This window comes from Kogia breviceps, chromosome 18 (genome assembly GCF_026419965.1).
Source record: "Kogia breviceps isolate mKogBre1 chromosome 18, mKogBre1 haplotype 1, whole genome shotgun sequence".
In the NCBI taxonomy this organism is placed as follows: domain Eukaryota; kingdom Metazoa; phylum Chordata; class Mammalia; order Artiodactyla; family Physeteridae; genus Kogia; species Kogia breviceps.
Window position 1 is genome coordinate 8,086,841 of NC_081327.1, and position 15,328 is coordinate 8,102,168.

The 15,328-nt window shown below is 54.5% G+C and overlaps 2 protein-coding genes across 9 annotated transcripts in view; one reads left to right on the top strand and one right to left on the bottom strand.

Annotated features, from left to right (window-relative positions):
• FKRP (fukutin related protein) lies at nt 1-10,541 on the bottom strand. Of its 7 annotated transcripts, none has more exons than XM_067020084.1 (4): nt 10,237-10,270; nt 8,578-8,639; nt 7,447-7,517; nt 1-4,478 (listed from the first exon to the last, which is right to left on the bottom strand). In XM_067020084.1, the coding sequence occupies exon 4, from the start codon at nt 4,436-4,438 to the stop codon at nt 2,951-2,953; it is 1,488 nt and encodes a 495-aa protein (XP_066876185.1). In that variant the 5' UTR covers nt 4,439-4,478; nt 7,447-7,517; nt 8,578-8,639; nt 10,237-10,270; the 3' UTR covers nt 1-2,950. The 7 variants fall into 7 exon arrangements, with proteins under 7 accessions (XP_066876185.1, XP_066876186.1, XP_066876184.1 ...); XM_067020085.1 differs by lacking the exon at nt 10,237-10,270 and adding an exon at nt 9,041-9,412; XM_067020083.1 differs by lacking the exons at nt 7,447-7,517; nt 10,237-10,270 and adding an exon at nt 10,472-10,541.
• STRN4 (striatin 4) overlaps nt 9,889-15,328 on the top strand; it is a 25,960-nt gene continuing 20,520 nt past the window's right edge. For both annotated transcript variants that reach the window (XM_059045452.2, XM_059045453.2), the window contains exon 1: nt 9,889-10,178. In XM_059045452.2, coding sequence (XP_058901435.1) covers nt 9,897-10,178 — 282 coding nt within the window. In that variant the 5' untranslated portion in view covers nt 9,889-9,896. The remainder of the gene's footprint in view (nt 10,179-15,328) is intronic.

A 15,328-nucleotide genomic window follows, 5' to 3' on the forward strand; every position in this document is an offset into this window, starting at 1 on the left:
GGAATTTTAAATATTCATTTCAATATGCAAATGTGCGGGGCCACCTTCCTAGAACCCCAGGAGGGAGACAAACATTTACACCTGAAACATAGGCAGCTCCTAACGCAGCTGTAAACCTGCGGTGTAGGTGTTGAATTACCAAGAACCAGGTGGAACGTGGTTTTCTGATATTGTTGACAATCCTTGGCCAAGTTTCGAACAAAACACGGTACAAGCTTCCCTCATCTTACATGTAGTTGCACTTCCTGGAAAAGTCAGAACCTATGAAAACCATCCGAAAAGGACTTCGTGTTTGCCTAAGGAGAGTTAGGTTCTAGGCTCAGATAATTCTTAACCAGGTTTTTCCAAGTAAGGCTAAAATTTCGTTACTTTGCATTAGTATGGATGGGCTGGTTGGTAAAGTATTGAAATACTTCTGGCTGGTGAATAGTATGAGAGTAAGTGAGAAAGCGTAAAATTCAATAATACATATTGCAGTAAATTAGTTCAAGTTAGTTGTTGTGATGGGTTTTCTGTCATCCCATTACTTAGTTGGTAATAAAGATATTGAATAGACAAAAGTATTAGACAATATTTTAAGGGCTAGAAAAGTTTCAGATGTAATTGCTGTTAGTTCAGGAACAGCAAAGGGAGGAGAAAAACACCGAAACACTGCAGTTGCTGCTAAGAGAAATTCTTTATCTATTGAGATCTCAAGTCCTAATGATTCTCAATTTAATGGGAAGTTGCTAAAAGCATTTGATTCGGTTCCCTTATCAAACCACAGCTAAGACAAGGTTATTTTAAATATACACATGTACATATATAACACGTTATTTTATGTATATACATATATATACAGCTGTGCCAATCAAGAAATCACACGAACAATTTCTAAATGAAACAAAACCATTACAACAATTTAAGAGTGATTTGAGCTTCAACTTATGTTCTTGGCAACAACTTAAAGAAATATATAGATAGATAGATAGCTAATATTGATTATTTTGAGAATTAAAAAATATATTTTAAGATGTGATGCAGATATTGATTTATGTATTTATATTACCATACCAGTTGCAAAATATTTTGAACATCACCGTCCTTCATGAATGCCCAATGGGACATTTTAAAATAGTATGTGACAAGGGACCCTCCTCCATCGTGTGGAGGTGCCCTGCATATATTATAAGACATCTCCATCCCTGGGCCGTGCCTTCTGAGAGCCAAGAGCACGGTCCGATCACAGCAATAACCCAAATCGTCTCCATATGTTTCCAGAATGTTCCCTGGGAACCCAACAGACTGCGAGCCATCGGCAGGTTCAGTGGTTAAAAACAGAGGCTGCGTTATAAGTCAGGCTTCGGATGTCTGGGCCAAATTGGCATCTATCCTCTCTTGCTGGTCTGTGAAGCCCCTCCTTCCAAGGGCTTCACGCTTCTGGAATATCACCAACCCCCCAACGCCACCCATTCAGTGAAGCGGTGACTTGCCTAAGGTCACAGGTAAAGTAAGTAGCCAAGCCAGGAGCCACACCCGGCCCTGACTCCCGACCCCTTTACCACCCAAGTGCCTCACAGCAACCCTGTGGGGCGAGGGTCACCATTAGCCCTGTTGCCCAGGTGCAAAGCCAAGGTGAAGAGAGGCAGAGTCACTGGTGGTCCAAGTTCACAGTGGGATTTGGATTTGAACCCAGGCCTCTCTCCCACTTCAGAGCCTGTGGGCTCAAAGCCAGGTGCATACGCCCAAGGGGTGTGCAGGACAAGTCACTGGGATGAGGCTAGTAATCAAAACCCTCTCTATTTATTTTTAATTTTAAAATGGAATAATTTAAACCTTAGTACTAATATACAGAATGCTAGTAGTACCTGGATATAATTTATAAATAAATATACCTATTGGAGGTACATGCCCAAACAGTATTTCCTCTTGGGTGCACGATCACAGAGGAAGGCTGCTGTCGCTTTACCTGCTAAGCCGCGTGGCTTCCCAAAGCCCCCCTTGGGTACAATCACCAGAGAGGGGCATAGCAGGCAATGCCAATGCAGGCTACAGAATGACAGCCTGGGTTCAAGTCCCCTCTCTGACACTTCCCAAGCTGTCTGACTTTGGACAAGTGGCTTTACCATTCTGGCCTGTTTCCTCATCTGTGAAATCAAAATAAGAGCAGCTCTCCCCTCAGAGGGTCAAGGTGAGGGATAAGTCAGTTACTCCGTGTGAAATACTGAGAACGATGCCTGATACACAGTAAGTGCTCAGTAAATGTGAGCTATGATTATTGTTTACCCCGCCTTGCAAGTGGCTAACAGGTGCAGAGAGCTAAAATAATGAGGTAACAGTTAAACGGAGGGGGCCGGGATCCAGAACCCGGTTCTTAAACCACAGCCGCACCTCAGAGCCCGTTTGCTTCTCTGCGAGATGGGGTGAAGAGCAGCATGCACCTCACAGCGCTCTCCCAGGAGGGAAGGAGGTCGTCTTCTGAAAGAAGGGGATTTAGTCATCCTGTCCCGCCAGGCACAGGAGGCTAGAGGGAAGACCAAAGGCTCAAGAGACGTGAAAGCCGCGGAACAGAGGTCCCGGGCTTACATTCTCCTTGGCCCCAAGGTAGGACGAGGGCGCCCTCTAGTGGCGGAAGCAACCCCAACGGCCAAGTGTCCTGGGGCTCTTTGTGTGCTAGGTAGGCCCTGAGGGCACACACTGAATCCTGGAGGAAGACGAGGCGCAGAGAAATTGGGACACAGCAAGTCTGGCCCCAGAACCTACACTCTTTCTCCCTCTCTTTCCAAAACTCTGCCCCAGCCCTGGAGCCCCGGTTCTGGAAATTTGGGGCAGGGCACACCTTTGATGTCCCGGGCTGTGCTGGGCCCAGCAGGGTGGCTTGGCATCCCTGGTCCGCCCACCAAACGCCAGCAGCCCCAAGACAAAGCACAATGCCCGAATGTGCTCCCGACTCCCAAGACCAGCTGGAGCCTCAGCTGCTTCCTGCCAAACTCAGGAGCGCTGGGTTGGGGTATTCAGGGTTCTCGATGACCCCGGGGCCGAACTTGAGCTCCAGGAAGCGGCGGTAGTTGTTAGGTGCCTGCACCACGAAGCCGGCAAAGGGCAGGGGCACGAGAGGCTGCAGGAAGTGTTCGGGGAACTCGACATCCTGCCGGTGGTCCAGCCACGTGTCCTTGGTCATGACCCCGTTTCGAGGGTAGAAGGGCCACAGGTCCACGTGCAGGTGGTTGCTCTCGCTGTACTGCACGCGGAAGAAGTCGCCCTCCACCGCCTTCTCCCACACGAAGCCGCGCTCATCCACCACCGAGCCCGCCTCGGCGCCCCGCAGCTGCTCGCAGTTGCCCACGTCCTCCAGGTAGATGCCCAGGTCCACGTCGTAGTCCCACGGGATGATGTCTCCGTGGCGGGCTGCCCCCAGCAGCGAGCCACCCTCCAGCCAGTAGCGCACGCCGGCCGCCTCCAGCACGCCCACCACGTAGCGCGCCGTCTCACGCAGCGCGCGCAGGCAGCACGGGGGTGTCCAGCGCGCCTCGTACAGGTAGGCCGGCGTGTCGCCCACCACTGTCCCGAAGCAGCGCGGGGTCTCCTTGTTGCATCCGAACCACTCGAGCCGCCCGCCCTCCCAGCTCACCAGGCGGATGCCCAGCGCCCGCAGCAGCGCCGCCCGCCGCGCCCGCCCCTCGCGCTCCGCCTTCCAGCGCGCATGGGCCGTGGTCAGCGGGGGCTGGCGCGCCCTGGCAAAGGGCAGGTCCAGCAGCCGCACCGTCCAGCCGCGGAGGGCGGTCTGCAGGAAGAGGCCAGTGCCCACGGGCCGGGCCAGGGGCGCCGAGAGGTTGAAGAGGTCGCGGGCGCGCAGGAGAACCACGGCGTCCCCGTCCAGGGCGTCGCAGCGGGGTGCGGAGGGTGCCGGGCCGTAGTGCGCCGTCCACTCCCGCAGGCTGACGTTCAGGGCCAGGCACCGGGCAGGGTTGGCCGAAGCAACGGGAGCGGCCACCAGGCGTGCGCCTCCCGCTCGCAGCACCTCGGCCATGCGCTTCAGCTGGCCCGGTGCCTCGGCTCTCGCCCCGTCGGGCACCAGGGCCACGTACTCGGTGGCCACGTAGGTCTCGGGGCGCGAGGCTGCAGCGGGCCGGTCCAGGGCGGGCTGGAGCAGTGCCAGGCGAACGCTGGGGATGCGGGGCAGGGCGAGAGGCGGGTAGGGGAGCGTGTCAGCTGCCACCACCACCGGCTGGGCTGGGTCCTGCTGCAGGAAGGAGTCCACCAGCTCTGGCACCGCGTTGTCAAAGGCCTCGAACTCCCGCACCAAGATGGTGACCCGGGGGCCGGAGGCAGATCCACGGCGAGAGCCCCTGGCCGGGGAGTACCTGGGCTGGTGCTGCAGCCACGAGACATAGAACAGGACCAAGAGGTTGAAAGTGATGGCGGCTGCCAGAGCAGCCTGGCAGCGGGTGAGCCGCATGGGGCTGAAGTCAGGCCCTTAGCTGGGCTTCCCGGGTATCCTGGGGAGCAGGGATGAAAAGGGAGACTGGAGCTGGTTGTCAGAAACCTCCCGCCCATCCTCAGCCTTGTCTTACTCTCCCAGCCTTCTCCTTTTTTGGTTTCACTTCTGACATTTCCTCCTCCAGGAAGCCCTCCCTGATCCCAGGCTGGGTCATGCAACCCCCTCTGGGCTCCTTCAGAGCCCTGGGTTCCCCGACTCCAGCCTACCACTCTAATTCATTAGTGAGTAGGGATTAGTCTGTGCGAGGGCAGGTCCGGAGCCTGTCTTGGTCACTGTTGGGTCCCCAAGGCTACTCAGCACAGAGCCAGGTACACATTAGATGCTCAGGAAGTTTTTATCTAATGAATCACCTTCCCTTCTTCCTTGTTCAGTCCCACCCTTTTATTCATTGTCAACTTCTCATTCATATTCAGGTTCAGTTATAAATGCCCAGACCCCATTCATTCCCTGCTCTCACCCCTTATCTCTTCTTCCCTTCCCCCTCCAACACCCTGGCCCCGGGGTCACAGCCTTGGCCACCAAGCCCCTCCCCTGCTGCCTCCTTCTCACTTCCTCAAATCCTCTGCCATCTGGCCATCTCTTTCCTGATGGTTAGCCAGATGTTTTTGGTTTTGCAAGGAAAGCTAGAAATGTTTTCTTAAACCATAGAATTATTCCAGTTTGTAATGTTGGCCACTAATTAATTTTTTTTTTAATGGAATGGGTCAAACTCATAGAAACAGGCAGTAGATGGTGGTTGCCAGGGGCTGTGAGGAGGCGGAGACGGAGAGCTGTTGTTTAATGGGTATAGAGGTCCAGTTTTGCAAGATGAAAAAGTTCTGGAGATTGTTTGCACAATAATATGAATATACTTAACACTACTGAACTATACACTTGAAAACTGTTAAGGTGACAAATTTTGTTATGTGTATTTTATCACAATTTAAAAATCTTTTTTTTTTTTTTGGAGTGGAGTGGGCTGCATCCAAAGAGGCTGTGCTCCGTCCATAGGACGCCTCCGCCTCTATTCATGGGCCATGTTCCTAAGCAAACCCCAGGTGGCGCTGTCTCCACATCCCCATCACAACTTGAAGATTTGGCTGGTCTCCAGCACAGAAGGAATAACTAACTCTCTCTTCTGAGCAGATACTAAAGTTTCCCCATGAAGGATCTTCATAGGTTCTGCCCCTCCCGGAGAGGGGGACGTCAGAGACCCCGCTAATCTTCCTACCTCCTAAATACTTCTGACTCCCTCCTCCCCATTCCCACAGCTCTCCCTTCAACCCCCGTTCACCCAGATCCCCACCCAGCCTCCCACGGTCTCCTAAGTCCCCTCCTCGTGGCAGCCAGAGGGGTCTGCATAAAGCACAAATCTGACCTCTCCCTGTCTCGCTCAGAATCTGCCATGGCTCCCTAGTGCCCTGGGGAGAAAGTCTAAGTTTCTTACAAAGTCCCACCAGGCCTCGTATGACCTGGCCCTTGCCTGCCACCATTCCAGCCCCATCTCCTGCCATGCATCCTCGAACTCTGTGCCTAAGCCATCTTGGACTTTTCTTCAAACAGATCTTATTTCTAAACCTTTGTGTATCCTGTTCCTCCTGCCTAGAAGAGTCTCCTCTCGAACACCCCTTCTCCCCGTGCCTCTTTTCTCCTGGAGAACTCACTTATGCTCAGGCTTTAGCTCAGATGGCCCCTCCTACAGGAAGCCCTCCCTGAACCACAGGCTGAGTCAAAAGTCCCCTCTGGGCTCCCGGAACCCCTGGGCTGCCTGTTCTGGTTTGGCACCGTCTGCCCCACTGGACTGTGAGCCCCAGGAGGGTAGAGCCAGGACTGTCTCAATCACCACTGTGTTCCTCCCACACGACTTGCCACTGAAAATGCACTTGGTGAAAAGATGATGACTGGGGGCAGGGTTTTTGTGTGTCTGTAAAGTCCACTCAGGTCCCCAGGGCCAAATTCTGCACTGCGGCCATGCACCTGGGGCCCTGCCCTGGTCTCCCTGTCTCCTCTCTCTCTCTCCCTCCAGAAACGCCCTGTCATCCCTCTTCACCCATCCCAGACCTGCCTGCCCTTCTCTGACCCAACTCAGATGGCACTTAAGAGTCTGAGTTGCACTTTCAGAGCGACTTGTTACTCTTCAGAACCTTGGAACTGCCTTCTGGACCTTCGATCAGTCCCTCCTTCCTTCCATCCTGCCAGGTTGTGGAACTCCAACATACCACACACTGTCCTAAGGGCCCAGGGAAACAGCTGTGGACACATAACACACAGAGACAGACAATACCCCTGAGCTTGGTCAACTCACATTACTTCGCGGGGAAGGAACCGTTGGGACCGCAGAATCTTCGGGGTCTTAAAAATCTTAGAATTTTAGCGCTCAGGTACACAGAAACAGAGGAGAGAGCTTTAGATGGTTTCAGAATCTTCTAACAATTCTAAAGAGAACTTCCTCCTGCTTCGGCCTTGTCTCCTATGGTCTGTGCCCCACTCAGAGCCCAGAAGGATCCTGTTCAGTCTTCAATTAGATTCTGTCCTGCGTCTGCCCAAGCCTTCTGTGGCTTGAGACTCACTCAAAGGAAAAGCCAAAGTCTTCGCTGGGACCCACAAGGCTCCACGTGATCCCCCACCCTCTCCCACTTGCCCGCTCAGCTGCAGCCACGTGGGCCACCAAACACCATTCTCCAAATACACGCGGGAGACCCCAGCTGTGGCACTGGCTGTTCCCTCTGCCTGGATGCTCTCCCTCAGGTAGCAGCTGCATGCCTTCTCCCCTGGCTTTCAGGTCTTTGCTCAAATGTCACCTGTCCAGTGATCCCTTCCTTTGGCCACCCTACTTAAAAATGCCTCTCCCTATCACCCACATACTTCCTATGTCCCATCCCTGGGCTATTTTCCTCCCCTCGTAGTTCTCACGTAGATTTTACTTATCTTGTCTCTTGTTTTGTCTGTTTTGTTCCCTGCTGTACACCCAGAACACGGCTCAGTACCTGGCACACAGCAGGTGCGCAATAAATTTGTGTGGAATGAACGGCTGACTCCTGTTATTCAGACGGGGAACCTGTGGCACAGAGAGAGAACAGAACCCAGGTCTCCGCCCCCGGAACCTGGTTCTCACCACGCGCTATCTGGCTGACTCTGGGCCAGGAGGTGCCCCAAAGGACAGAGGACAGAAGCCAGTTTCTCAGAGACCAGCAGGTATGACAGCCAGATGAGGAGGTGAGGGAACCAGAGTAGAGAGAGAGAGAGAGAGAGGAATCATCTAGTACCCTGACAAGGTCAGTCTTGGATTCCCCAACTGTAAGGACTCAAAACTCCTTCACTGGGGCAAAGTGGACGAAACGATGATTTTGAAGGTTCATAATAACATCAACAATTCTAGCTGCTCTTGATGTACCAGTCCCTGTTCTAAGCATTTTACCGACCTTAACTTGTTTAATCTTCACATTATGATCACATTTAAAGATGAGGAAACTGAGGCACAGACAGGTGAAGTCACTTGCCCAAGGTCACACAGCTGGGAAGTGGTGGACCTGGGATTTGACCGGGAAGCTGGCTCCAGTGTTGTGATTTTAGCCAATAAACACTGCTGTCTCTTTCGGGTCCACAAAGACAGTCCAACTTTCAACCCATCTTCAGTGAGATAACCCCTTTCCCTTGCCCTCACTTGACAAGTGCTTTCAAAGCTGAATATGGCACATTAATTAATTACTTCAACTCATTAACTCAACAAACATATATTTATCGAGTGCCCTCTGTGTTCTGGGGACACGGGGTGAACCAGGCAGTGGTTGGGCAGGCCCTCCAGAGGTAGGAAGACAGACAAAATCCCTGCAAACAAGTTACAGATAGAGCAGGAAACCAGCAGGGAGCGTGAGAGAGGAAAGGTGGTCAGGGGAGGAGACGACAGTTAAGCTGAGACTTTGTCTCTCCATTGCCCACAAAACAAGGTAAGTGGATCCACATTCACTTCAGGCTAGACTTCACCTGGCCTGAGCCTCAGTTGCTGCATCTGTAGAACAGGAATGTGATGAATAGAGAAAATGAGTGATGTGTGGAAAAACCTTTGGGGACAAGGGCAGTTCCCACGTGAGTGCAGGTGACACTGAGGGGCTTCTTACCTCCTAGGTTGCAGGCTGAGGGAGCTCCAGGGGGGTGGTTCCAGCCCAGCTCAGCTGCACTGCTGAGGGAAGGAGAAACCAGAAAACCCCAAATCAGCCAATTTCACACAATAGAGCACAATTTCATTTTACCTACAAAAGTGGCAACGAGAAGGTCAAGGAATCATTTCTCTTGAAATCTCATAAGCTCAGGGACCACCTGAATCATCTGTGAAGGGAAGGAGTGAAGGGAAGGATGTCATAGCAACCTATAACCATCCCTTCTTTCATAAATGTGTCCAGAAAGGTAAGGCTAGAAGTGACAGAAGATGTTACCATGACAACCCCTTTCCTAGACACACTCCATCCTGAGAGACAATCCTAAAATGTCCTGTACCTTGGTGGGCCTGGTTCCTAGGGTCACTGGAAGGGGGACTGCCCCCATTACCACAGTAACCAGGACTTGGCTTTGCTTGTTTCTTACCTCCCTGGGGATGGTCCAGGCCTTGTAACCATAGCAACTGCTCTTCAGCAGAGCATCTCCTCTAAATAAAAACACCTGGTTGGTTTGGTCCACAGACCTCCCACTGATGGGAAAGGGGGAGATAGATGGTTACCATGGTAATGCCAACGGGGTGGCTGGGCGGAGGGGCTGGGAAAGAGATGTTTCCCTCAGCAGTGTCCTTGGGGCTGGGGTCCTTTCTACCTTAGTGCTAGGTGAGGTTGCCATAGTAACCAATGAGGGTAGGGGTATAAGGACCACCAGGGACTTGGGTTACCTTAGCAACCTCTTCCTGGTGCAGGGCCAGGACAGGTTTGGAGCTCCATAACCACAAAGGTGGAGGGGAGGGGAGGCTAAGGGTGTTCCCGACTGGGAAGAGTTACCATGACAACCGACCTGGGCCAGGAATCAGGATGGGGCCATTGCTGAAACCACCGTTGGTGGTTTCGCTCTGTCTCTGAAAGAGTGACAGTGATTGTCGAGGAGAATGGTGTTTGGGTCTGGAGAGGACTAGAGTCTTTCTTGGGGTTGAAGCGTGAGGAGGGGCGCAGAAAGCGGCCCCTCCTTAAGTCCCACGTTTCCCAAAGGCAACCCTCGCGCCGGGCCTGGGTCGCGTTTGCCTTCCTCCGGGCGCGCGCCCCGCCCCGCCCCGCCCCGCCCCGCCCCTTTGCCCCCCCACGCGCGCGCCTTCGGGGTCGACCCGGGTGGGCGAGGCGCGCGTCCGACTTCGTTCCCGTCCCCTGCCCCACCGGCCCCCACCAGGCGCGCGCGCGACTGTTGGCGCGGCCGCGCAGGCGCGCGAGGCACAGCGGGCGCGCGGGCCGGCCCCGGGGCCTCCATGATGGAGGAGCGAGCGGCCGCTGCGGTCGCCGCCGCCGCCTCCTCCTGCCGCCCGCTAGGCTCCGGCGCGGGCCCCGGCCCGACGGGGGCGGCCCCGGTTTCTGCCCCCGCCCCCGGGCCCGGCCCGGCTGCTAAGGGAGGCGGCGGTGGAGGGAGCCCCGGCCCCACGGCGGGGCCGGAGCCCCTGAGCCTGCCCGGGATCCTACACTTTATCCAGCACGAGTGGGCACGCTTCGAAGCGGAGAAGGCCCGCTGGGAGGCCGAGCGCGCCGAGTTGCAGGTGAGTACCGTCCCGGGACCCCCGACCCCCCGCCCGGCCCGGCCCGGCCCGGCCTCACCCGCCGCCGCCGCCGCCGCCATCTTGGAGCAATGGCCGCCGGGACGGCCGGGGGGGCGGGAGGGGACCGCGACCGGTCCCGAGACGGAGTGAGGGGCCGTCCGAGGGGGGTCCTAAGGGGCACCCGGGCGGCTGGAGGCGGGAGGGGGGCCCAGGGCCGGGAGGGCCCGACCGCGGCCGCCGAGAGAAGGGGTGCAGGGGAGCAGAGCTGGAAGTGGGAGTGGGAGTGAACGGACCGGCAGAAGGATTCCTGAGACAGTGGCCTCGGGGCCCCGAGGGGACCCCAAGAGAACTCAGCAAAGGGTGGTGCGAGGGGATGGAGGAGTCTTGTATGTGAGTGAGCAAAAAGCTCCCAGGGTGCCGAGGGACTCCCACTCCGTCTCCGACCAGGTGCGCGTTGGAGGTGGAGCCCGCTGGGCCCCGGGTGGGAGAGAGGGGCCGTCGGGGGAACTTGGGATCCGTTGGGGGCGAGAGCGGGTCGGGGCGGGTAGCCCGGGTGAGTCGGAAGAGGAAGTCAGGGAGCTCGGGACGGGTGTGTTTCGGAGCGTTTGGACAGGAGGGGCTGAAAGACGGCTGTGTTGAGGACTCGGGGGATGAGAGCAAGGTGTCGGGGGGTCCCCGATGAAGATGTATGCCCTCTCCTCTGAGGAGGAAACTTTGGGGAGCCGTGGCAGGTGTGGCTTCGGAGGGCAGGGGAGGGGGTCCCTGGGTCGGAAGCACAGACGGGACCAGGGCGTGCGTGCCCCAAGAACCTGTGTTGGAAGAGCCTGAGAGCCGAAACTCTTTGGGGGTGTGGAGGAGTGGGGACTCCCGCCCTGAGATGGGAAGTGTGTAGGAAGTCGGATGGAGAACCCCGAACTGGAGTGGGGGAGGGTCAGACATGTCCAGCTGTGGAGATGGGATGGAGAATGTGAGGAGGAATCCGGGGGACCTGAGGGATGGCAGGGGGAGCATTTTGTTGAGCAGGAAGGCAGCCAGAGGAAGCATCTCAGAAGGGTCCTGGGGAGTGGTGTTTGTGGAAGTTTCTGGGAAAGGATCCTATGGTTTGTGGAGTAGCTTGGGAGAGGGATGTGCCCTCGGATGCTGATTGGAGGAGGCTGAAGCTGGACTGGGGTTTGTAACCTTGAGAAGTGTGGGTCGATTGGCAGAGTGTCATGAGGAGCCTGGGTATCAGAGTTGGGAGGATTTGAAGGGTCCCTGGGTTGGGGCGTTATTAGCAGAAGTCAGTACCTGCTTCTAGCAGCTCGTCTTTCCCCTTGCGATTTGCTGTTTTCTATCTAGTTGAGGTGGGGACCCAAGTAAATACCGGATTAGAATTTTGTCCTTAGAATGAATAAAGAGAGCATCGCACAGTTCTCCCATCCCAATAGGGATCTTAGCTGTGTGGTGGCTGAGGCTTGGGGTTGGGGTGGGAGAGAAATACTTATGTAAGTACCCCTTGTTTTGGTGTCCCGTCTCTACTTCCAGAACTCTTTCCCAGGGTACATCTTATTAGATCTTCTCAGTACCCCATTATGGAGGCAGGGCCAGTGGCATTGCCCTCACTTAGCAATCATGATAGCAGCTGCTGTTTGTTGAGCACATATTATGTGCCAGGCACTGTATTAGGCACTTCAGATACATGGTATCCTTTAATCCTTGCAACATTCTGGGAGGGTGGGTAAGTGATATTATTCCCCCTCCACCACCACCACCCCCTTTTTAAAAAAGTAATCAGAAGAGGAAATGGAGGCTTTGAGAAGGTCAGTGATTTATCTAGGGTCACAGCCTGTGGGTGGCAGGGGTGGTCTGTGGGCTTTCAAGCCCATGTATTATTACCTCTCTGATGCCCAGGACAGATGAGAAGCCTGTTCCAAGGAAACCCAGTGGCCTCCCCGGGATCATCCAGCACTCGTAGCAGACCAATGTACCCTACAGCCCTCACCAGCCCGCTTCCTCATCTTTGAGACAAACGAGAGAAAAGACGTGTCTGTTCCCGCATTTAGTGGGCCTTCTTGGCGTTTGAGAGGAAGTTGTGGATAGCACCCAGTTCGGCTCTCTAGGCTCCAGCATCTCTTACTTTGTACTTTTATTTTTTTTTGTTCTGTTATATTAGTAAAAATTCAAAGATCTCAGAAGCATCTGCGTGTATAGATGGGTACACACGTGCGCGCGGGTGTGCACGCGAGTGAAAAGAGAAAGTCCCCCCCAACTGTTGTTGCTATGAAAGTAATTCACCTCTATGTGTGTAATATATCAGATCATACTACATGTACCATTCGGTGACTTTTTTTTCCCCGCATACTCATGTGTCTTTGTGTTCCTTTCATATCAGCAGAGAGAGGTCTTATTATATTTGAAAACTCCATTCCACTGGTGTCTGTACCGTAGCTCATTTAGGTTGAGGCCTCTTGCTGAACTTTGAGGTTGTTTCCCGTTTCTGCCCGTCGGAAATGGCTGCAGTGGCCGTCCCTGTGTTCCCCTGTGAGTATACAGCAGAATAGGTGGGTGGAATGGTAGAATAGATGTGTTTAGAAAGGGTTGATTAGTTGTGCCAAGTCACCCCACGTTTACACTCCCAGCAGCACCCCCTTTTTATACACTTCTGCTCGAGCCCTTATCACTTACGGAGGTGTGACTTCTCCTATGAGATCCTTTAAGGCCTGGACTGCGTCAGATTTTTCTGATAAACTCTGAATACGTTTTCTCCAAGTAGCTGCGTGCAGCTGCTCCTGGCACAGGACCCACGTGCAGTCAGCGTGTGGGGGGGCGGCAGAAAAGGCGGCCTCTCATGAGGTCCTGCCAGGAGGCGCCCGAAGATGGAGCGGGGAGGTGGCATTGACGTGGTCTGATAATAAGCAGGACTTTGCCAGGTGGGGGATTCCCAGAAGGAGGTGATGTGGCTTCTGCCCTTCAGAAACTTCCAGGCTAATAGAGAAGGCTGATTTGTGCAGGAGGTTACAGAGAGCTGTACACACTGACGCAGTTGAGTCTTTGATTGCGTGGCTCTGCCCACAATCTCTGGTACTTGTGCAAAGGGGAGAGAGCTCTTTGAGGACGAGAGGGACCTTGGGGGTGGGCCCTGAACTGGACATTCATGTAGGAGCAGCTGGTGGAGGAGGTATGGAGCTGGCCCATCTCCGCTGCCAGCCTCACAAGGGACTCTGGGGGATCCATGGGGACTCAACCCTGCCAGGAGCCCCCAGACCCTGGGGAGGACGAGTGGAGTGCAGGAGATGCAGGGCCAGACGGCACTGAGCGGGGACGGGGAGCGGGCTGGGACAGAAAGGTTGGGGTGCAGAGAGTCATCAGCGGCCCCTGGGAGGACTGAGATGCTCAGGCCCCTCCGGAAGCTTTTTCCGTGCCGCCTGGGCGGAAAGGGAACAGCCGGAGGAGAGGCGGCGGCCCTGTCTCAGAGTGGCAGTGGGTGGACGTGGTGGGTAGAAAACTTCCAGATCCCAGCCTTACCTGCCAACAGATCAGGCAGCCTCGGCTGCTGGTGTTTGCAGGGAGGGAGGGACTGGCCACCAGCACTTCCCCTCTCTGTGGTATTCCACCAACTCGGGACACTTCAACCACATGTTTCTGGTTCTCTTTTTTCCCTTCTTTGCCAGAGGAACTGGGAAGAGGACCACAGAGCAAAGTGCGATTTTTTTTTTTTTTTTTGACCGCGGTGCACAGCATGCAGGATCTTAGTTCCCCGATCGATCAGGAATCAGACCCGTGTCCCATGCAGTGGAAGCGCAGAGTCCTAACCACTGGACTGCCAGGGAAGTCCCCCAGAGTGAGATTCTTGCATCATCATCAGGAGAAGGGAAATCAGGGCTTGCTATGGGGCAAGGGTGGTGCGGGAGGCTGAGCGAGTGTGAGGTCTGAGCGTGATCCTGGACCCAGCTTTCTGCCCCTCGACTCCACTTTCTTCCCCCACCGGTGAGGGTCACCTCCTTAATACCTTAAATCCACTCATTGCCCCCCTGCCTGATCCTAGTCTGGCCCCCGTCATTTCTCCCTGGGAGTCCTGGCATTGCTTCCTTCTGTGACTGGTCTCTCGGCCTTTAGCTTTGCCCTCCCCTCGCCCCCTGCAGCTTTCATGTCTCCACATTACAGCTTGCGGAATTACCTTTGTAAGATGCAAATCTGATTATGTCTCTTCTCTGCTTAAAAAAGCCTTCCATCGCTTCCCCTGTGCTCTTAGGATGAATTTCAGACTTGCTCACATGGTCTGCAATCCTTTATCGGGCCTGCAAGCTTCTCTGATTTTCCTCACTAACCCTTTTACACATTCGGATGCAGGCATACTGGCCTTTGTAGAGTTTCTTAAGCCCACCTTGCCACCCTTGTCTCTGGCCTTGGCCAGCTACATGCTCCAGCCCCTGGCCGACTGCTAATCAGCCTTCAGGTCTTCGCTGAACTGTCACTTCTTCACTCCAGAAGTGGGTTGGGTGTCCGTCCCCTAACCTCCTCTGCTCCCTTCCTGGGGTCCTAGTCATATCCTGTGTTGGTTGTGGCTGCTCGTGTCTGTCGCCTGAGCCAGACTGAGGACTCTGCGGGGACAGGAGGCACTCGTCTTCTCCGTTCCTTCTCCAGCACCTCACATAGAACCTGGCCCGTCACAGGCGGTCACCAGGGTCAGATACTGACTGCGTGTGGGCTCAGTAGGCCGCGCAGGCACTGGGAAACAGGAGCTCATGGACGAAGCCCAGAAGGGTGAGGGCACAGGGAGGCTGTGACCCCGGACTTGTGTTTGGTGATTGACCTTTTCTTCTCTACTGCTCCCCCACCTTCCAACAGCTCATGGACAGAGTAGACCTCAGGGTGACTGAGAAGGTACACAAAGGACAGAAATTCAAACTTCCGAGACATTGATCACGTGTGAGTCCGCCTGTCTGGCCTTAGGTGTTTATGTACATATATGTTGATTTAAAGTGTAGAAATTAGGGGGAGTCTCTTTCTCTCAATGGACAGATGAGGTTTCTCTTCCATAGCGTTCCTGTGACGTGTATTTATTTGTTCGTTGTTTTTCCCACATTCTCCTCTAAAATATAAACCTCATGTTGTTCAGTGCTGTATCCTCTGTCCACAACTGTATCTGATACAAAGTTGGGACTCAATAA